Source organism: Nuphar pumila, chromosome 10 (genome assembly GCF_984573655.1).
Source record: "Nuphar pumila chromosome 10, dmNupPumi1.hap1.1, whole genome shotgun sequence".
NCBI classification, from domain to species: domain Eukaryota; kingdom Viridiplantae; phylum Streptophyta; class Magnoliopsida; order Nymphaeales; family Nymphaeaceae; genus Nuphar; species Nuphar pumila.
The window spans coordinates 75,902,285-75,921,779 of NC_143258.1; the positions used below are offsets into that span (position 1 = coordinate 75,902,285).

The window sequence follows — 19,495 nt, forward strand, 5'->3', positions numbered from 1 at the left end:
AAAGGGAGGCGGCAGGGGTGTGCCCCTGCTTGCCCAGAACAGGGGCAGCAGGGGGCCAAGCCCCTGCCTGTCTGGAAACGGGAGGCGACAGGGGCCCCGCCCCTGTCTACCAGATACGTGAGGCGACAGGGGCCATGCCCCTGTCAGCCGAATTCCGAGAGGCAGCAGGGGCGAGCCCTTGCCTGCTGGGGTCGAGAGGGAGAGAGCGTGGCAGGGGGTTGTCGGCTCTCTGACCAACAAACAAGAGAGAGGGGGAGGGCACGAGAGAGGTTGTTGGTCCTTCGGCAACCACAGAGAGGGGAAAAAGGAGACAGGGAAGAAGAAAAGGAAAAATACCTAGAAGAGGGGGCGCCGTCATCGACCGGTGTCGCACATAGGGAGCGAGGAACGAGAGAGAGAGAGAGGAGGCAACGTTGATGTCGGGCTCCCCTGCGAGGTCGCCGGTAATGGCGATCGAAATAAGAAGGTGGTGGCGACGGGGCTTTCTGGAAACCGCAACGAGAGAGTGAGAGAGAGAGATGTCGGGAGGAGGCGATGTGAGTCCTCCCTCCCCTCTGCGTTGCTCTTAAAGGGCTCGGGGGGTGCGATTCGGGAACCTTTTCAAGCGAAGGGGAAAGCGGCGGGGGGAAAGGAAGAGGGTTTTAAAAACTCTCCCCCCCCCCCCCCCCCCCCTTGCATCGAGTGTTATAACCCTAAAGGGGTTATCGGGTCCAGGTCGGATCCGGATATGACCCAAATCCGACTTTTTTTTTTAAACGTGGTTTTTACCCGGAATCTATTTCTCCCATAATGAAGAAGACTTGTATTTAAGGACTAAGGATTTAAGATCACCACCACAAAAAGAGCAATCCCAAGATAGCTTTCACCACTTCAAGAGCCTAGCTCTCATACCATGTAATGAAACAAGAGTGCACAATCACAATGTCACAAAGGGCTACACAACTGCAAAGTATACTATGGTCTCTAATCTACCGATGACAATCTCAAAAAAGAGATATACAAAAGCACTAATTCCACAAATGCACAAAATCCACAAGAGCACAATATAAAAAATGGATTTCGTATTAACACACAAATGCTTCAGAAAAAACACTAAATACATAGTGGGGTGAGGCTCTATTTATAGAGCCTCACATGCCATGAAGGGAGGCAGTCCAACGGTCGTCGGACTGTCTCCCCAACAGTCTAATTGAGTTTAGAAATAAAAAATAAAAAAATAAAGAAAACAAAAAGACATTACAGTCCCTATTGGACTGTACTAAATTACATATTAGTAAATGACCAAAATATTCCTGATATATGCATATTGTATAAATCTACATATATCAGTTAGGTATAAATATATACACAGTATTTTAACACATTTTACCCTTCTAATTTCTCATATAGCATTTCACCAATCATGTCTCTTCTTTATCCTCCAAAATGTGATACTTTACGAAATTGAATTATATTGTGTAGGAGTACTCCGGCCACATTGTTTTTTACTTGATTTTCCAGTTCTGCAAGTTTTTACACCTTGTTTTTGCCTCTTTTTCAGTTTCTTCTGGTCAATAGATCTGATCCATTCTGCCTAGTGGTAAAAATAAGTTAGATATAGTTGAGTCATGCTTGACCTCACCCTGTGTCTGACTTCTGATTATGGATCTGGGTCCAACTCCAATCTCATTGTAAAATCCCCGGTCTGGATCTATTTGGTTACCTACGATACTGAATCTTGTGGAAACCGATAAACCCTCTTAGTTTTTACATGGAAACAGATGGGGATTGGCCTGATTCTGGTTCTAGGCCTAGGTCTGACAACACCTGGCCATGTTTGTTGGATATATACTACCAATATCTGAAAATATGGGTTGGATCTGTTTGGACCAAAGCAGGAACTTCAACCCATTTGGTTCCCTAATTCTACCTGTCTAACATGTGGTTTAAAACTTGGACCGAGTTACTTTCACAGTCAATCAGTACTATATCCATGCAAAGTGAGATCTAACAATCTGGGTACATGTCAATATATGTTCCCACAGTAGCGACCAAATCTGACAGTATTCTTTCCTCTTCTTTTTCTTTTTACATTTTATTGTGTTCTTAAATAATTTTCCAAAAGTGAAAGATGAAAAATATCATGAGAAATTATTGAAATATATTTTGTGCAATAATATCACAAGCAAATTGTCTTAAAACCCTGCCACTACTTATCTTCAAATCTGGAAAACCAATTTGGAGGGTTACCAATATGAAAAAAAGGTAATTTTTTTAGATTTTGATTAATTTCATTTAAATGATCAAATTGAAGTAAAAATAAGAAACCTTTTCCTAAAAAAAAAACTTGCTAACATAATCCTGGGATCAATGTTGGTGAATGGTTTCAACTTGGCAGAACCAAAACCCTCTGTGTATGTAGGGCTGGTGAGCGAGCCGAACAAACCAAGCAGAGGGTGTTCAAGCTTGGTTCATTTCTTGTGTCGAGCTGAACCGAGTTTGAACTCATGTAAAGTCCTAGCTAAACGAGCTGAGCATGAGCAAGTTCATTTAAAAATATATTTAAAAAAAAAATTGAAAACAATAATTTGGACCCTAAACCTGCTAAGCCAATCTCAAACTGGCTTATTTACGAAATAAATGATTGTTTCAAACTTATATGCAATAGGATTTGAACTCTAAAACGTATTGCTTGCAAGCCAAAGCCTCCAAACACTTCAATCATATTCATTCTATAATATAAAATATATTTATTATTAATAAAAAACCCTATATGAGCCAAGCCGAGACAAACAGTGGTTGTTCATGCTTGAGCTTGTCAAGACAATATCATGAGTTCGAACGGGCTCTTTATGAGCCGAGCCACAAGCAACTAATCTTGTTTCCCAGCATTATGTTGTATGTTGGTTGTGTGTGTGTGTGTGGAGGGGGTGGGGCACGGAGAAGAAGGGGGAAGGGTGCATGTGGTCAAATTGATTGGAAATGTTGCTTTGTTCTTGATATCGTGAATATATTGAACATGGGATTATTAACCCAATTCAGGACTTCTATTTATCAGATGTTCTATTCTAGATATCTTGAATGCATTGAACATGGTATTAATAACTCAACTCAATACTTCTATTTGTTATTCTGTGTGTATATAATGTGTGTGCATGCAGGTGTCCATGCATGTGAGTATGTGCGCTGTGCATGTATGAGTACCTGTGTATAAAATTGGCTTGTAATGTTGTCATCTGTTCTAGATATCTTCAATGTATTTAACATGGTATTATTGACTTAACTCAGTATGTCTTTTTGTCAGCCTGCGGAGAATTATCCACAAATATTTTCGAGAAATTCTGTGTTTGGGAGGTAACACTATACTTTTGCATCTTTTTTATTTTTATTTGCATTGTATTTATGTTTTATTTCTTATTCATGTTACTGAACTTGTAAACCTACACTTAATTGTCAGGTTCCCATACTTCCTACCCTGCCTTTGTATATCCTTAGTTGCCTTAGTGGTGTTGACTGCTTGCTTTTGGCTTCCAGTAAGTATTGTTCTATTATTTTGCTTTAGTAGCATTGCAACTATATTTCTTCGTTCTATTTCATTCTTTATATTGTAATGTCACTCTAGTGTCTGTCAAAGGAAAACCTAATCTGTGTCACATGGACACCTCACTAAAATGGCATCTCCTGTTGCGCCGTTGACACAACATGACACGTAGACACACTAGGGCACTTCATAGACATCGTCAAACCAGTGGAAGATACAGTCATCATTGTCATTAGCTTTATCAATATCCTTTTATGAACTTGATTACTTATTTTATAATCACATGTATTCTTTTCTTTAAAAAATTGCCATCAAATTCAACTTAGTTTTATTGTTTGGTGTTTTTAGTTATAGTGATTTAGAATTGTTCAAGTTTTGCACTTGTGATGATATTCATGTTATATATATATATATATATATATATATATATATATATATATATATATAAAATGAAAACCTACCCTCTAAGAAACATTTTATCGGATTTCTGGTGTTTTTCGAAATTCTGACCTTACAGATGTGATCTATCATCTATGCCCTTGTTTTTATAGGAATCAGTTCTTGAAGCATTTGATTCCGATGCATGGATATGTTTTTATAAGGTTTCAAAAATCAACAGCCTACAATTTTCATAAATTTTTGAGGCTCCAAATGCCATTTTTCCATAAAAAATGCATGATCCAAATTGCAATTTCTAGCAAATCAATCATGCTGAACACATCTGTAAGGTCAGAATTTTGAAAAAACACCGGAAATCCAATACAATGTCTCTTAGTGGGTAGGTTTTCTAGTTGGTAGGCTTTCATATATATATATATATTGTGTGTGTCTGTGTACGACCACGGACTTGTGTTCTAATTTTTGAGAAGTGTTGTACCAACCACATCTGCGTCGTGTTTCTTTTTGTGACATAGGGAACATATGGTGGATTAGGGGCAGGTCAAGCTTGAGCTTCGCCGAGCATAACCGAGCATGAATTGGAATGTTGGTGGGTTTTGAAATGCTTGGTGTGGAATGTCTTGTAAATTTATGTGTAATGCCTGTGAATTTTGTTACATGAATAAACATGAATTTTGATTGTTTTTTATATATGGACCGGATGTTACACGGGGGTATTCTTACTTTTAAATCTAATATTGGATCCTGGGTATTTTATTCGGATCTCTGATATCTTATTTGGATCTTTGATATTGGATATGTTATATCTTATTTAAATACTTGATATTGGATCTCGAATCTCTGATATCGAATCCCTGATATCTTATTTGGATCTGTAACATCTTATTTGGATATTTGATTTTGGATCCTAGATAGCTTATTCGGATATCTGATATCGGATCCTTGATATCTTATTTGGATCTTTGATATTAGATCTGTGATATCTTATTTGGATCATTGATATTGAATCTATGATATCATATTTGGATCTTTGATATTGAATCCCTAATATCTTATATAGATCTCTGATATTGGATCCACGATATCTTATTTAGATCTCAAGATTTGGATCTTTGATTTTGGGTCCCAAAAATTCCGGATTTTTGCATGTATCCGAATAGTCCCAATATGAATCCAAAAATATAAATGGATCTTGGTTCCTCGTTAAGTAGATCGAATTACCCATCATGAGAGAAAACTCAAGTAGGGTGGGGCGTCACCCACCTACTTAATATATATATATATATATATATATATATATATATATATATATATATATATATTATGTAATAGATAAAATGTAACGACCCCAACTGACCCTCATAAAAATAGTTTTTTTTTTTAAATAATTGCGAAAACAAACCCAAGGATCCTAGCCTTACAAATTTGATATACCAAACCACAAACTAATTGTGCATTGAATCAAAAGGAGAATAATCAATTTTATTTATTCAATAAATAATGTCAAAATATACTAAGACACCAAAATCATCTATTTAAAAAGGGAGTCACTCTATCGGAGAACCAAACACCGGTCACAAAGCTCGCAGTCTCCAGTCAGTTAGTCAGGACATTACTGAGATTCTGATCCTATAAAACAATTTTATGAAAATGAGTAAGAACCAAAAGTCCTTTGTACTAATTCCTCTAAAAATCCAAACAGTAAAAGAAGTAGCATAAACCAAATTCATGCATAATTTTGCAAGAATAGAACAACAATTTTTATAACCAACTTACCATTCAAGCATTTAAACAAGTATCATGCAATAACAAATATCATGCGAAACAGAATAAGCATGGATGCATAATGCAGAATTGTAAAGATTCATGATTCAATGTACATGCATGAATAACTTATTAGGTTATTTATGAGAGTTGTTTTTGTATGCATGTCTTTATTAAATGCATACAATTTTAGTTTTCACTTTTTCTTAAAACCCGCGAATACTCAAAACGGGCACAACATTCTTGAAGTCCAAGTTAGGTTTTTAGTTATAGCTTAACACATAATTTGTATTTTATTACTCGGTTCCACATTTGTCCCTCGACCGATATCAGGATTCCTCACATTCCATTGAAACATTAAAAATCCTCACCTAATGTTGGGACATCAATGAAAATCCTCAACCATTAACGCTACTTTCTTGGTATACCAATAACTATAGTTGAGTCAACAACACTACACACAGGCAAAGTGGTTGGCAAAGTGGTTGAAATCTCCTTAAACCATGGTCGAAAGGTGAATCATCACATTGGGTTCAGGAGCACAATCGCACACGGAGTTTTAATATCCTCACGATCCTCAAGATCGCTATTCAAGATTCCCACACTGTGGAAGAGATATGAAGGAAGAGATTAATTACATTGTTTGGTCTCTTATTTTTTAAAATAATTTCAAGTTCTTTACACAAGAACTGTTTTGCAAATCCACATGTAAGACCAACTTTGGGCCCTAGCCCGCTTCATTTTAACAATGTAATTAAGTTTTCAAAAACAAACAAGTGGAGCAACATGGGCTCTTGGCCTACACGGCCTGCAGTGGTTCACATCTGACCACCAACCCATCTCACACGCAATTTATGCATCTTTCCAAAATTTTAGTGAACATGCAACACACTCACTATTTCATAACATGTTCACAATGCACATAAAGCCCAACACATTCACATGCGAACAAATGCTTGCAACACACATTATCATGATCAACTCCATGCATAAACACCCAAACATGCATATGATCATATTTATGTAAACATCAAAATAAACTTCAGATTCATGCGTATGATATGCATATTTGCAACATGACATTCGACTGCATGAACATGCATAACCAATTAAATATGTAATCAACTACATAAGCTTGCACCCAACATAAATGCCAACCTGTACGTGGCAAATCTGTTCAAATTTACATAGCATGAAATTTGGCAAAACCTAATCATGTTGGCCTACTATGAAACTCGACAAAACTTTATCAGACTGGCACTCAAGTGAAACTTGGCAAGTCTGATAACATTTTCTTACTAATAAAAGTCGGCAAACCAGATCAGATTGCATAATAATGCAACTCAACAAATCTGGTCAAATTTGTACATACATGAACCTCTGCAAGTCTGATCATATTTGCACAATAAAACTCGACAAGTTTGATCAGATTTGCTCACGCATGCAACAAGGCAAGTCAGATCATATTTGCACACCTGTGCAACTCGACAAGTCTGATCAGATTTGCACACAATAAAATCTAAACAAAAGTGTATATATAGGCATGAGCAAAACAAAATCTGCATCACATGATATAATATCAGAATATGCTGAAATATTATCATCAACGAAGGATCGTATGCATGTGTATAAATCGACAGGTCTAATCAGACTGCAAGTCAAAATAGCTAGGCAGATCTGATCAGATTTGTGCAACATAAAATGGGGCCGATCTGATCAAATTTGCACAGCATAAAATGGGGCAAATTTTATCAGATATGCATAACCTAAAAATAGGGCAGATCTGATCATATTTGGAGGAAATCAACAAGTCTGGTCAGATTGCACACACACACACATCGATAGTCTGATCAGATTGGACATGCCCAACATATCGGCAATCTCATCAGATCGCACACACTCAACATATTGGCAGATCTGATAAGGTTTGCTACATACTGAAATCGGCAAAGCTTATCAGATTGCACATGCAAAAACATTAACAGGTTTGTTTTTTTTATATTAAAAAATCGACAAATCTGATCAGATTGCACAAAAACTAAATATGATCCAATCAATATACTTCTAGGACATGAAAAAAAATCATTAAATAGCAAGGTCGACCAAGGCAATATATATATATATATATATATATGGTCAACAAAAAGGAAGTCAACAAATATATATATTTAGCTATATGAATATCGACGAAATTAATAGTCTAAAATTTCATGCATGTCTCAAATGCATTAATAGAACTAACTGAATCTATGGCATAACATATTGTTGATGAATGAATCATGAACATGGTAATATGCATGTACCAAAACTAGATAAAATCGATGGGTCTGAATATGTATTTGCATATATATTTTCAGACTCATGAATTAAGGAAATCGACATATATGTGAATAATGATACAAATACATTAATCAACCAAAATCGACAATACATATACATAAATATATGTTATTTCGAAATCAGATTTTTATTTTCCCTCAAACCTATACATGAATCAAATTTTTACCTATTCCTTCTCGTAAAACTTAAAGAGAAACTCGTACCTTAATCATAGCGTAGAAAAAGACTAAAAATTTGGTAGATGTATGAAGAAAACATATTTTTCTTCTCTCTTTTCTCTCTTTCTCTTTTTTTCTTTCTTTTCCTTTCCTCTCTCCTCACACGATTTTGGGTTCTTCTCTTTTTCTTTTCTAGTTCTCTCTCTCCCCCTCTCTCTCTAGAACACAATTTTGTAGAGAGAGGGGGAGACTAACCCCTTTTATAATACCTTATTTTCTTATTTTAATTTTTTTTCTTTTTCTTTTCTAAATGGGATCAATCTAGAGGGTGACATCCCCTCTAGATAAGACTTAAGAGAGTAGAGTTCTACTCCATGTAGGACTCTACCTCTTCTAGATAATTTTTAATTAATATAATTTATTTAATTATTGTATTTATTAATTAATTATTAAATATTTTATATAATATTCCAGAGGGTGTCGCCCTCCCTCTAAAAGTCTCCCTAGAGTTGAGTTCTACTCCGGGTAGAACTCTACCTACCCAATTTAAATTTTAAATTGATTTTAAAGTTTTAAATTGGCCATGGATGGCTTTCAGATCCAGATCTGGATCCAAAATCCAAGTCTATATCCAAAATCCATATGGATGCTATATGTACCAGATCCTAGTCAATATGGTGTAATGAAGTATGCAAAATTACAACCCAAAGATGCAAAAACATCAACTAAGTCCAATAATGGACAAGTGCAAAGGCACAAGGAGCATACAAGCAAGACATCCACAATGAGACAATACAAAAAGCCTTAAAAAGGTAATGCCAACAAGTAAAGAATATCAAACTTTATTGAAGAGAGCTTTAAAAGCTTAAGAAGAACAAGGTGGAACATCCCCTATTTATACACATCAAAAAAGGAGAGAGAGACCATTGGGAGCTACCTCATAGAGTCATTGGGAGCTCCCAACGATCATATTTATGATCGTTGGGGCCCTAACAATCACATGATGGGGGGGGCAATGCAATAAAAAAAGGAAAAATAAAAAAGGTAAAAATTACATTTTGAATAAATAGAAAACCCTAAACTAGAAAATCAGTTGTTTCTAGAAACAACTATATGAGAAGACTAAAATGCCCCTATTGGGAAAACTAGACAATATATATATATTTTATTTATTTATTTATTTATTTAACACCCCCCTCAAACTTACGCTGAAATAACCGAAAGTTTGCTAAGGAGAAAAATAAAGTGAGCAGCAAGAAGAGCTTTGGTGAAGAAGTCCGCCAACTGGTATTCTGATGTGACATACGGCAATGTAATAGTTTCTCTTAGATATTCATCATGTACAGAGTGACAGTCCATCTCAATGTGCTTAGTACGCTCATGGAAGGTGTGGTTGCTTGCGATGTAAATTGCACTCTTATTATCGCACATCTTCGAAGGTGTGGAGATGGCTATGCCCATATCACTGAGAAGACTTCAAAGTCACACAAGCTCCATAATTGTAGTGGTCATTGCACGATATTTGGATTCAGTTGAGGATAGAGATACTTTATGTTGCTTATTGCATCTCCATGAAATCATAGTCACCTAAGAACACACAAAAACCTGTAGTTGAGACTCTATCATTGGGATTTTCACCCCAATCAGCATCAATATAAGCATATAAATCAAGTGAAGATGATGATAGAAAAACTCCCTTGGTTATAGTATTCTTGATGTATCTGACAATTCTTAAGATAGCACTCATGTGCACAGTGTTAGGAGCATGTTGAAACTGACTGGCGGAATAAACTGCATAAGCAATGTTTGGCCGAGTGATGAATAAGTATGTGAGAGATCCAACAAGTTAGTAGTAAGGAGTAGGATCATCGAGTAGGGGGGAGGAAGGAGACCGGTGCGAGGGGGAGGAAGCTCGAGAGGGGAGGCGTGCCTCCCCTCGCCCTCCTGCAATGCTCTTAAAGAAGTCGGGGGGTGCGATGAAAGGGGAAACCTCGGTGGGTTTCCCTAATTTACCCGAAAACGAAGGGGGAGAAGAGGGGGGGGTGCGGCTTTCGGGATCCTGCGTCGGGTTACTTAAAACCCTAAAGAAAATGGGTCCGGGTCGGGTCCGGACCCGACCCGGCCCGGCCCGGGTCCAAAACAAATTTTTTTTTGTGGTTTTTACATCGTACCCCTCTAAAAAGAATTTCGTCCGCGAAATATTTATTACCTTGAAGAATCAAAATACAGGTCAGGATATTTTTCCCTAATGTCACTCTCAGGTTCCCAAGTACATTCGTCAATTCCATGATATTGCCACCGAACTTTTACAAAGGAAATGGTCTTTGATCTTAGCATTTGGTCACGACGGTCGACGATCTCCACTGGTCTTTCTTCGAATGTCAAGTCCCCTCTAATGTCCACATCATCATAATGAATGATGTGCGATGGATCGTGAACATACTTCCTCAACATGGATACGTGAAAAACATTATGGATCTGAGCATACTGCGGAGGTAACGCCACGCGATAAGCTGCTTCTCCAATCCGCTCCAGGATTTCGAACGGTCCGACGTATCTTGGACTTAGCTTTCCCTTCTTCCCGAACCGAAATACGCTCTTCGTCGGAGATACCTTAACAAAAACCATCTCGCCAATATCGAAGGTAAGCTCTCGTCGGCGTCTATCTGCATAGCTTTTCTGCCGACTCTGAGCGGTACGGAGTCGTTCTCGAATCATTTGCACTTGCTGAGTATAGTGCTGCAAGACTATAGGTGCCTCCAATCTTCGTTCGTCAACCGCGTCCCAGTAAATAGGTGATCGACATGGCCTCCCATACAAAGCTTCGTATGGGGCCATCCCGATGCTCGCATGGTAGCTGTTGTTATACGTGAACTCCGCCAAACTGATGTGGGAATCCCACTCTCCCTTCCAGTCCATCATACAGGCTCGAAGCATGTCTTCTAAGGTCTGAATCGTACGTTCCGACTGCCCGTCAGTCTGAGGGTGAAACGCAGTGCTGAACTTCAACTTTGTGCCCAACGCCAACTGAAGTTGTCCCCAAAACCTTGAAGTGAATCTAGGATCACGATCTGAGATAATCGAGACTGGAACACCGTGCAATCTCACAATCTCTCTAACATAGAGATCAGCGAGACTATCTAACGATTGGTTGAGACGGATAGGTAGGAAGTGAGCCGACTTGGTGAGTCTATCGACGATCACCCAAATCGCGTCATGCTTCCTCCGCGTCCTCGGAAGACCGACTATAAAGTCCATGGTAACATCTTCCCACTTCCAAAGAGGGATTTCTATCTGCTGCATGACCCCACCGGGTCTCTGGTGCTCGATCTTGATTTGTTGACACGTTAAACACTTCGAGACATACTCAGCCACGTCTCGCTTCATACCGTTCCACCAATAACTGCGTTGTAGGTCCTTGAACATCTTCGTGCTACCCGGGTGAATTGTGTACCTAGACTTGTGGGCTTCCGCAAGAATTTCATCTCGAAGGACCGGGTCATCAGGGACCCAAAGGCGCTCCTTCAACCATATACTTCCATCCTCCTTCAGACGAAAAGGTGTATCTGCCAGTATCGCTTGAGCCTTCAACTTCTCGTAGCGTGCATCAGCTTTCTGCCCATTGATGATCCTCGCAAGCTGCTCAGGTTGAGCAACAAGGTGAGATAAGCCGATTAAACCTTGAGTGATCGCGAAAGGTTCCCATGAGGCTAGGTCTTCGACCAACCTCCATCCAGCAAATAAAGCATTAATCGAAACTTCTGGTGCTTTGCGGCTGAGGGCGTCCGCCACTACGTTCGCCTTTCCTGGGTGGTAGGAGAGGGTGAAGTCGTAATCCTTGAGGAATTCAAGCCAACGCCGTTGTCTCATGTTCAATTCTTTCTGCGAAAATAGGTACTTAAGGCCCTTATGATCGGTGAATGCTTCAAACTGCTCCCCATACAAGTAATGTCTCCATATCTTCAGTGCGAACACAACCGCAACTAACTCTAAATCGTGAGTTGGGTAGTTCTTCTCGTGAATTTTAAGTTGTCGAGAGGCGTATGCGATCACTTTCCCATACTGCATAAGCACAGCCCCTAGGCCTGACCCAGAGGCATCAGTATAAATCACGAATCCGCCTTTAACAGAAGGTAAGGTCAAAATAGGAGCACTGGTAAGTCGCTCCTTCAATAACTGAAAACTCGCCTCGCACTTCTCGTCCCATAAGAATTTAGCCTCTTTCTTCAGCAACTTCGTCAGGGGTAACGCAACTTTAGAAAAATCCTGAATGAATCTTCTGTAGTAACCCGCTAGTCGAAGAAAACTTCTGATATCACGTGTGTTCTTTGATTGCTACCAACCAAGTACAGCCTCAACCTTTGCAGGGTCCACGGACACTCCTTCCTTAGAAATAACGTGTCCCAGAAACATGACTTCCTCGAGTCAGAATTCACATTTAGAGAACTTGGCATACAAACGTTCCTTTCGCAAGGTCTCCAACACAATCGTTAGGTGCTCTCGATGTTGCTCTCGACTTTCTGAGTACACCAAGATGTCATCGATGAATACGATCACGAAGGTATCCAAAAATGGCTTGAACACCCTATTCATCAAGTCCATGAAAGCTGCGGGGGCATTGGTCAGTCCGAACGGCATGACCGTGAACTCGTAATGTCCGTATCTCGTCCGAAAGGCCGTCTTAGGAATATCCTCATTCCTAATTCTCAGCTGATGGTATCCAGACCTAAGATCGATTTTCGAGAAAACCCTGGCCTTCTGCAACTGATCGAACAAGTCCTCGATACGCGGCAATGGGTACTTGTTTTTTATCGTGGCCTGGTTGAGCATTCGATAGTCGATGCACAGACGCAAGGTCCCGTCCTTCTTCACGAAGAGCACAGGAGCTCCCCAAGGAGAAACGCTGGGGCGAATGAATCCCTGATCCAATAACTCCTGCAACTGCTTCTTCAGCTCCTCAAGCTCAGCTGGCGCCATTCTGTAGGGTGCTTTGGAGATTGGTGTCGTACCTGGTAGCAATTAAATATTGAATTCTACCTCACGAGACGGGGGAAGTCCCGACAGCTCTTTAGGAAAAACATCGGGATAGTCGCGAACAACATCCAGCTCACCGATGGGAATAGGCATTGGATCTGACTGGATAACACTAACCAAAAAGGCAGTGCATCCCTTCCGCAAAAAGTTCTGCGCCTTAAGCGCCGAGATCATTCGGCTTGCTCGAACAGGTCTGGGGATTCTGAATTCTACTCTCGAAGAGCCTGGAGGTGATAAAACGATCTTGCCATCACGGCAAAAGATCTTGGCATGATACTTGTGCAACCAATCCATGCCTAGGATGACGTCAAATTCTGTCATCTCTAGCAGGATAGCACAAGCAGGCAAGTGCCTCTCTGCCACAACTACGTCCAATTCAGGTATGAAAGTGGTGCAAACTGTGTTCTTCCCAACGGGGTTATACACGTCTAAAGCATTATCAAGTGTTTTTACCGTTATATGCAATTGTTTTACGAATTTTTCTGACACAAACGAGTGTGTAGCACCACAATCAAAGAGTGCAAAAGCTGCTTGACCAGCAACAAGAATGGTACCTTGAACGAGATCCCCTTTCGTCAATTGATCAATCGTGGCTGCATAAACTCGACCCGGCTCCCTGCCACTGCTTGGTTGTGCTCGCTGTTGTTGCTGATGAGGTGGTCGAGGAGGCTGAGATACGTTGCCGGTTCGCTTGAGGTCATCTGCTGCTTTCTTCCGGTAGTCGCGTATGAAATGACCCATCTTGCCACAGTACAGGCATCCGCCAGTGTCCCGCGGACAAGATTGTCCCACATGAGGCCTCTTGCACCTCGGACAGTTATCTCCCGACGGCTGTCTGGGCAGTGGATGGCCCTGCTGTCTTTGGCGCTTTGCTGGAGGAAACTGCTTCTTCCCTCCTTCAGTCTTCACTGGAAAAGGTGGTCGTTGCCTTGGGCCGCCGGAAAAGGTCTTCTTCTGATCACCACCGGACGCAGATGACTTCTTGGCTTGCGCACTTTTTGAATGCTCCCAATCCTCGTTCAGTAAGGTGGCTGCTGCTACTGCCGCAGAAAAAAGTCGCGGGCATGCTAGTGAGAACCCTATGCCTGAGTCCTTCCTTTAGTCCGCGAATGAACTTCCCGGCCCGTTCATGATCATCCTCGAATAGGTGAGGACAATAGCGCTCCAACCGTTGAAATTTGGCGATATATTCGTTCAAACTTAAGGTGCCTTGGCACAGCTCCAGAAACTCCACCTTCTTCTTTTCCCTCGCATGAGGAGGGAAACATTTCCCGAGAAAAACCCTTCGGAAGGCCTCCCAAGGAATCACCTCAGCACCTGGGAACTGCACCTCCCGTGTAGTGTCCCACCACTCGCGAGCATCGTCCTTCAATCGAAAGGACCCGAACATCGTCTTCTTATCATCAGGGACGGACAACACTTGGAACACCCGTTCCACCTCTTTAACCCAACTCTCCGCCGAGTCAGGATCAACCTTGCCAGAGAAAGTAGGAGGGTCAAGCTTCAGAAATTTTTCATAGGTGGAAGTTGGTGCATTCCCAACAAGGGAACCCGGATCCTGATGGGGGCGACCCTGATTACGAATCGCCTCTGCCAAGGAGTTGAGGGTATCCATCATGAATCCCCTCTGCTCACGCAACTCATCGGCCATGCTGTGGCTTGAGTTTCCCGCCATCCTTAAAAAGCAACCAAGATTAAGAGTCAAAAATACTGAAGACGTACAAGTATACATAAGTATAGGAGCAAGGCAAAAACATAGATCTTTATTACGAAAGTCAAAAGAATTTAGAATCCAGTTGTGCTGGTACATAAGCAAAAGTTTTATTCCGTAATTATAAATGAGTTCACAGACTCCAACAAAATTGGGTAACTGCTACCTCCCCTTAGGGACGGCTAGAGTACTTCCTAAGGTATTCCCTTCTATTGCTTGTGCGCCTGAATCTGCGCTTAGGGGTGAAGGGAAGTGGCTCCTCGTAGGAGGGCTCCTGCCCGTAAAGGGGCGTCGCCGGCGTATATTCCGGTGAGCCAAGACTATAATCTGAAGAATCCGTCGCAGGTGTGTATGTAGGTGATACACCGCCCACTGGGTCTGCTGGAGGTGGCGGTTGCTCGCCCGCAGTCGAAATCGCGACATTGCCGTCATGCTCGGTCTTGTGGAGGCAAGCATCCAAGATGTGCCCTGTTTCTCCGCAGAAACCACACTCCTCTGCTAACTCTGGGGGAACAAAATCTCCCGATGACTCCTGTGGTGTCTGATGGTGCACCCGAACGTGTGAAGGCGCGAAACCACCTTCTCGAGCATGCACCTCAGCCCACGCTGCTGCCAAGGGTATCTGGTAGGCGATCGGTAGTGGGAAGCCTTGTTCATCCATAAAAATGGGTAGAGGAGGGCGGTTAGCCCAGTATCCAGCCCCGAACATCTCATGTCCGCCCCTCTCCCTTACGGAACGGCCACGTACTCTACGCGTGCCCCTACCGCGACTACCACTAGCACCAGTAAACGGATCCATCTATCCAAAGGTACTACGAATAAAACAAGAAGATAACTCAGTCTAAACATGATATAAAATATCAAAGACTTACTTACAGCGCGATGGGATGCTCCATAGTCAAGATTTCCCCTCTTTCTGATCTGGCTCTGATACCAAGTTGTAACGCCCCAAAATTTCGACTTGTGATTTCGAAAACTTTATCGAAAAACCTTTCAAAGATTTGAAGTTTTAACTTTTAAAAATGACAGCGGAAGACATTTAGAAAGGAACACAAGTCAACAATTCTGGGTACGTTAGCTGAAAACCCATCATTCACATGTGCAACAACTTAAAAGAATTTAAGAAATAAGGCAATTGATTAAAATCTGCAGTTTATTACAAAATGAGCATTTTATTCCAAAGTTTAATAAATCTAAGAAAACTCCAAAAAGTCCCAGAGCCAAGCCATCAACAGAAAGAAGGTGAATCTTGATCCATGTTGCACCACGCCATCGGCCGCCAGTGAAGTCCTACTCCTCACCTGCCCATGAAATGGGTCAGTTTCATCACAAACCAGTAGGTGCACGAACAGATAAGTAGAATGAAAATAAAACAGGACACTCATGAGATAAACAGTTATGATATTTAAGCAACTTCAGTCTATTCTAACAAATGTAATAAATGCAAAGAGTTGTTAGTTGAAACAGTGTAAGTCTCAGTCATCTACAACTATTCATGAATATATTCCTTAAGTTCTGATATTAACTGGCCTGTGGGTACGCACAGACGCGAAACGTAGAAACAGCCGAGACCGATCCGGGGGTTTATTATGTCAGGTGTTTTCATTAACCCGGATGGCTGACTGAGTCCGCTCCTAAGGGGACGGTCAGTGACCAAGAGAGTAAATCCCCAAAGGCATTCGTGGCCCATGGATGCATCCAACTTCTGCAGAAGTGCGTGGGAGTTACCACCTAGGATAATTTATGGTAATCCCAATTCCCCTAACTCCGATGACTGGGGAAACCGAGTCTTTTGCCCGTGGGGTGGTTGTTAACAACCTGTCCATCGGAGTCTTTGTACCATCCATCCTCTCCTTTGATGAACCGTGAAGATCGGATGGATACGACGGGGGTTTCTTAAACGCCACCCCATCCTACATGCTCTGATCCTTAGACCCACTCGAGCATCTTGCCGGTGAAGGCGAATGGTCACCATTTATGTGATCTCAGCATTGTGCTAATTGCACTCATCGAGGTTGCTACAACCTCATCATCCCACCATCGTAACCCACATGGGACGTACTTGTCCAAAAGTACGATTGTACCTTCCTAGAGGTACAACTACGATGAGAGGGCAACGTAATGTTTTATGATTCTTTTGGTTCCTACATGACATGTTTTGCTTTTCTGAGCAATTGGCCTGTGGAGGCCGATATTACCACCTCAAAATCAGTGTAGATTTCACACTTCAATACACTCTATGATCTTACATAAAATTTATACCGTACCTGCTTTAAGGTTCGGTTACAATAGCAATTGCAGTGGTTTTGAGTCTATTCACAAAGTTTGTCTTAAGTATGCAGTTTCACAGGAATAAGCATGCATAATAGACAATTATGAGTTAAGCAATCCTACACGTAAACAGGCATGCCAAGTAAACTACTTGATTCTTTCTAGAATGAGTCTACCCAAAGAATTTACATTATGCAATTTCCAAAAGAATTACAAAGAGTAAAACTTTAACCAACCAATACTTCTTCAGATACGCAAATATGCAAAATAACTATTCTATCACAGAAGTCTTATTCTATTTTGTTCATACATACTATTCGTGCGACTTTCCCCTACCTCGGGATGTCGTGCAGCTGCGTGCGTCTACGCGTGTAGATAATACGAGGCTCGGGCCGCGGAGCCAGAGCGGGGGGTCCGATGCGAGGTCTGCAACAGTGCTATGTTAATTATAATGCGGAGAAATAGAAAAACAAGCCTGCCTATAGGAAAAAGAGAGGCAGCAGGGGTGTGCGATTAAACCTTGAGTGATCGCGAAAGGTTCCCATGAGGCTAGGTCTTCGACCAACCTCCATCCAGCAAATAAAGCATTAATCGAAACTTCTGGTGCTTTGCGGCTGAGGGCGTCCGCCACTACGTTCGCCTTTCCTGGGTGGTAGGAGAGGGTGAAGTCGTAATCCTTGAGGAATTCAAGCCAACGCCGTTGTCTCATGTTCAATTCTTTCTGCGAAAATAGGTACTTAAGGCTCTTATGATCGGTGAATGCTTCAAACTGCTCCCCATACAAGTAATGTCTCCATATCTTCAGTGCGAACACCACCGCAGCTAACTCTAAATCGTGAGTTGGGTAGTTCTTCTCGTGAATTTTAAGTTGTCGAGAGGCGTATGCGATCACTTTCCCATACTGCATAAGCACAGCCCCTAGGCCTGACCCAGAGGCATCAGTATAAATCACGAATCCGCCTTTAACAGAAGGTAAGGTCAAAATAGGAGCACTGGTAAGTCGCTCCTTCAATAACTGAAAACTCGCCTCGCACTTCTCGTCCCATAAGAATTTAGCCTCTTTCTTCAGCAACTTCGTCAGGGGTAACGCAACTTTAGAAAAATCCTGAATGAATCTTCTGTAGTAACCCGCTAGTCGAAGAAAACTTCTGATATCACGTGTGTTCTTTGATTGCTACCAACCAAGTACAGCCTCAACCTTTGCAGGGTCCACGGACACTCCTTCCTTAGAAATAACGTGTCCCAGAAACATGACTTCCTCGAGTCAGAATTCACATTTAGAGAACTTGGCATACAAACGTTCCTTTCGCAAGGTCTCCAACACAATCGTTAGGTGCTCTCGATGTTGCTCTCGACTTTCTGAGTACACCAAGATGTCATCGATGAATACGATCACGAAGGTATCCAAAAATGGCTTGAACACCCTATTCATCAAGTCCATGAAAGCTGCGGGGGCATTGGTCAGTCCGAACGGCATGACCGTGAACTCGTAATGTCCGTATCTCGTCCGAAAGGCCGTCTTAGGAATATCCTCATTCCTAATTCTCAGCTGATGGTATCCAGACCTAAGATCGATTTTCGAGAAAACCCTGGCCTTCTGCAACTGATCGAACAAGTCCTCGATACGCGGCAATGGGTACTTGTTTTTTATCGTGGCCTGGTTGAGCATTCGATAGTCGATGCACAGACGCAAGGTCCCGTCCTTCTTCACGAAGAGCACAGGAGCTCCCCAAGGAGAAACGCTGGGGCGAATGAATCCCTGATCCAATAACTCCTGCAACTGCTTCTTCAGCTCCTCAAGCTCAGCTGGCGCCATTCTGTAGGGTGCTTTGGAGATTGGTGTCGTACCTGGTAGCAATTAAATATTGAATTCTACCTCACGAGACGGGGGAAGTCCCGACAGCTCTTTAGGAAAAACATCGGGATAGTCGCGAACAACATCCAGCTCACCGATGGGAATAGGCATTGGATCTGACTGGATAACACTAACCAAAAAGGCAGTGCATCCCTTCCGCAAAAAGTTCTGCGCCTTAAGCGCCGAGATCATTCGGCTTGCTCGAACAGGTCTGGGGATTCTGAATTCTACTCTCGAAGAGCCTGGAGGTGATAAAACGATCTTGCCATCACGGCAAAAGATCTTGGCATGATACTTGTGCAACCAATCCATGCCTAGGATGACGTCAAATTCTGTCATCTCTAGCAGGATAGCACAAGCAGGCAAGTGCCTCTCTGCCACAACTACGTCCAATTCAGGTATGAAAGTGGTGCAAACTGTGTTCTTCCCAACGGGGTTATACA

The 19,495-nt window shown here is 41.7% G+C and overlaps 1 protein-coding gene across 2 annotated transcripts in view; it reads left to right on the forward strand.

Moving 5' to 3' along the window:
- The window catches only part of LOC149826866 (protein ZINC INDUCED FACILITATOR-LIKE 1-like), a 208,531-nt gene that overhangs the window by 120,076 nt on the left and 68,960 nt on the right, over nucleotides 1-19,495 (forward strand). For both annotated transcript variants that reach the window (XM_090019009.1, XM_090019010.1), the window contains exons 9-10: nucleotides 3,284-3,333; nucleotides 3,437-3,512. In XM_090019009.1, coding sequence (XP_089875135.1) covers nucleotides 3,284-3,333; nucleotides 3,437-3,512 — 126 coding nt within the window. The remainder of the gene's footprint in view (nucleotides 1-3,283; nucleotides 3,334-3,436; nucleotides 3,513-19,495) is intronic.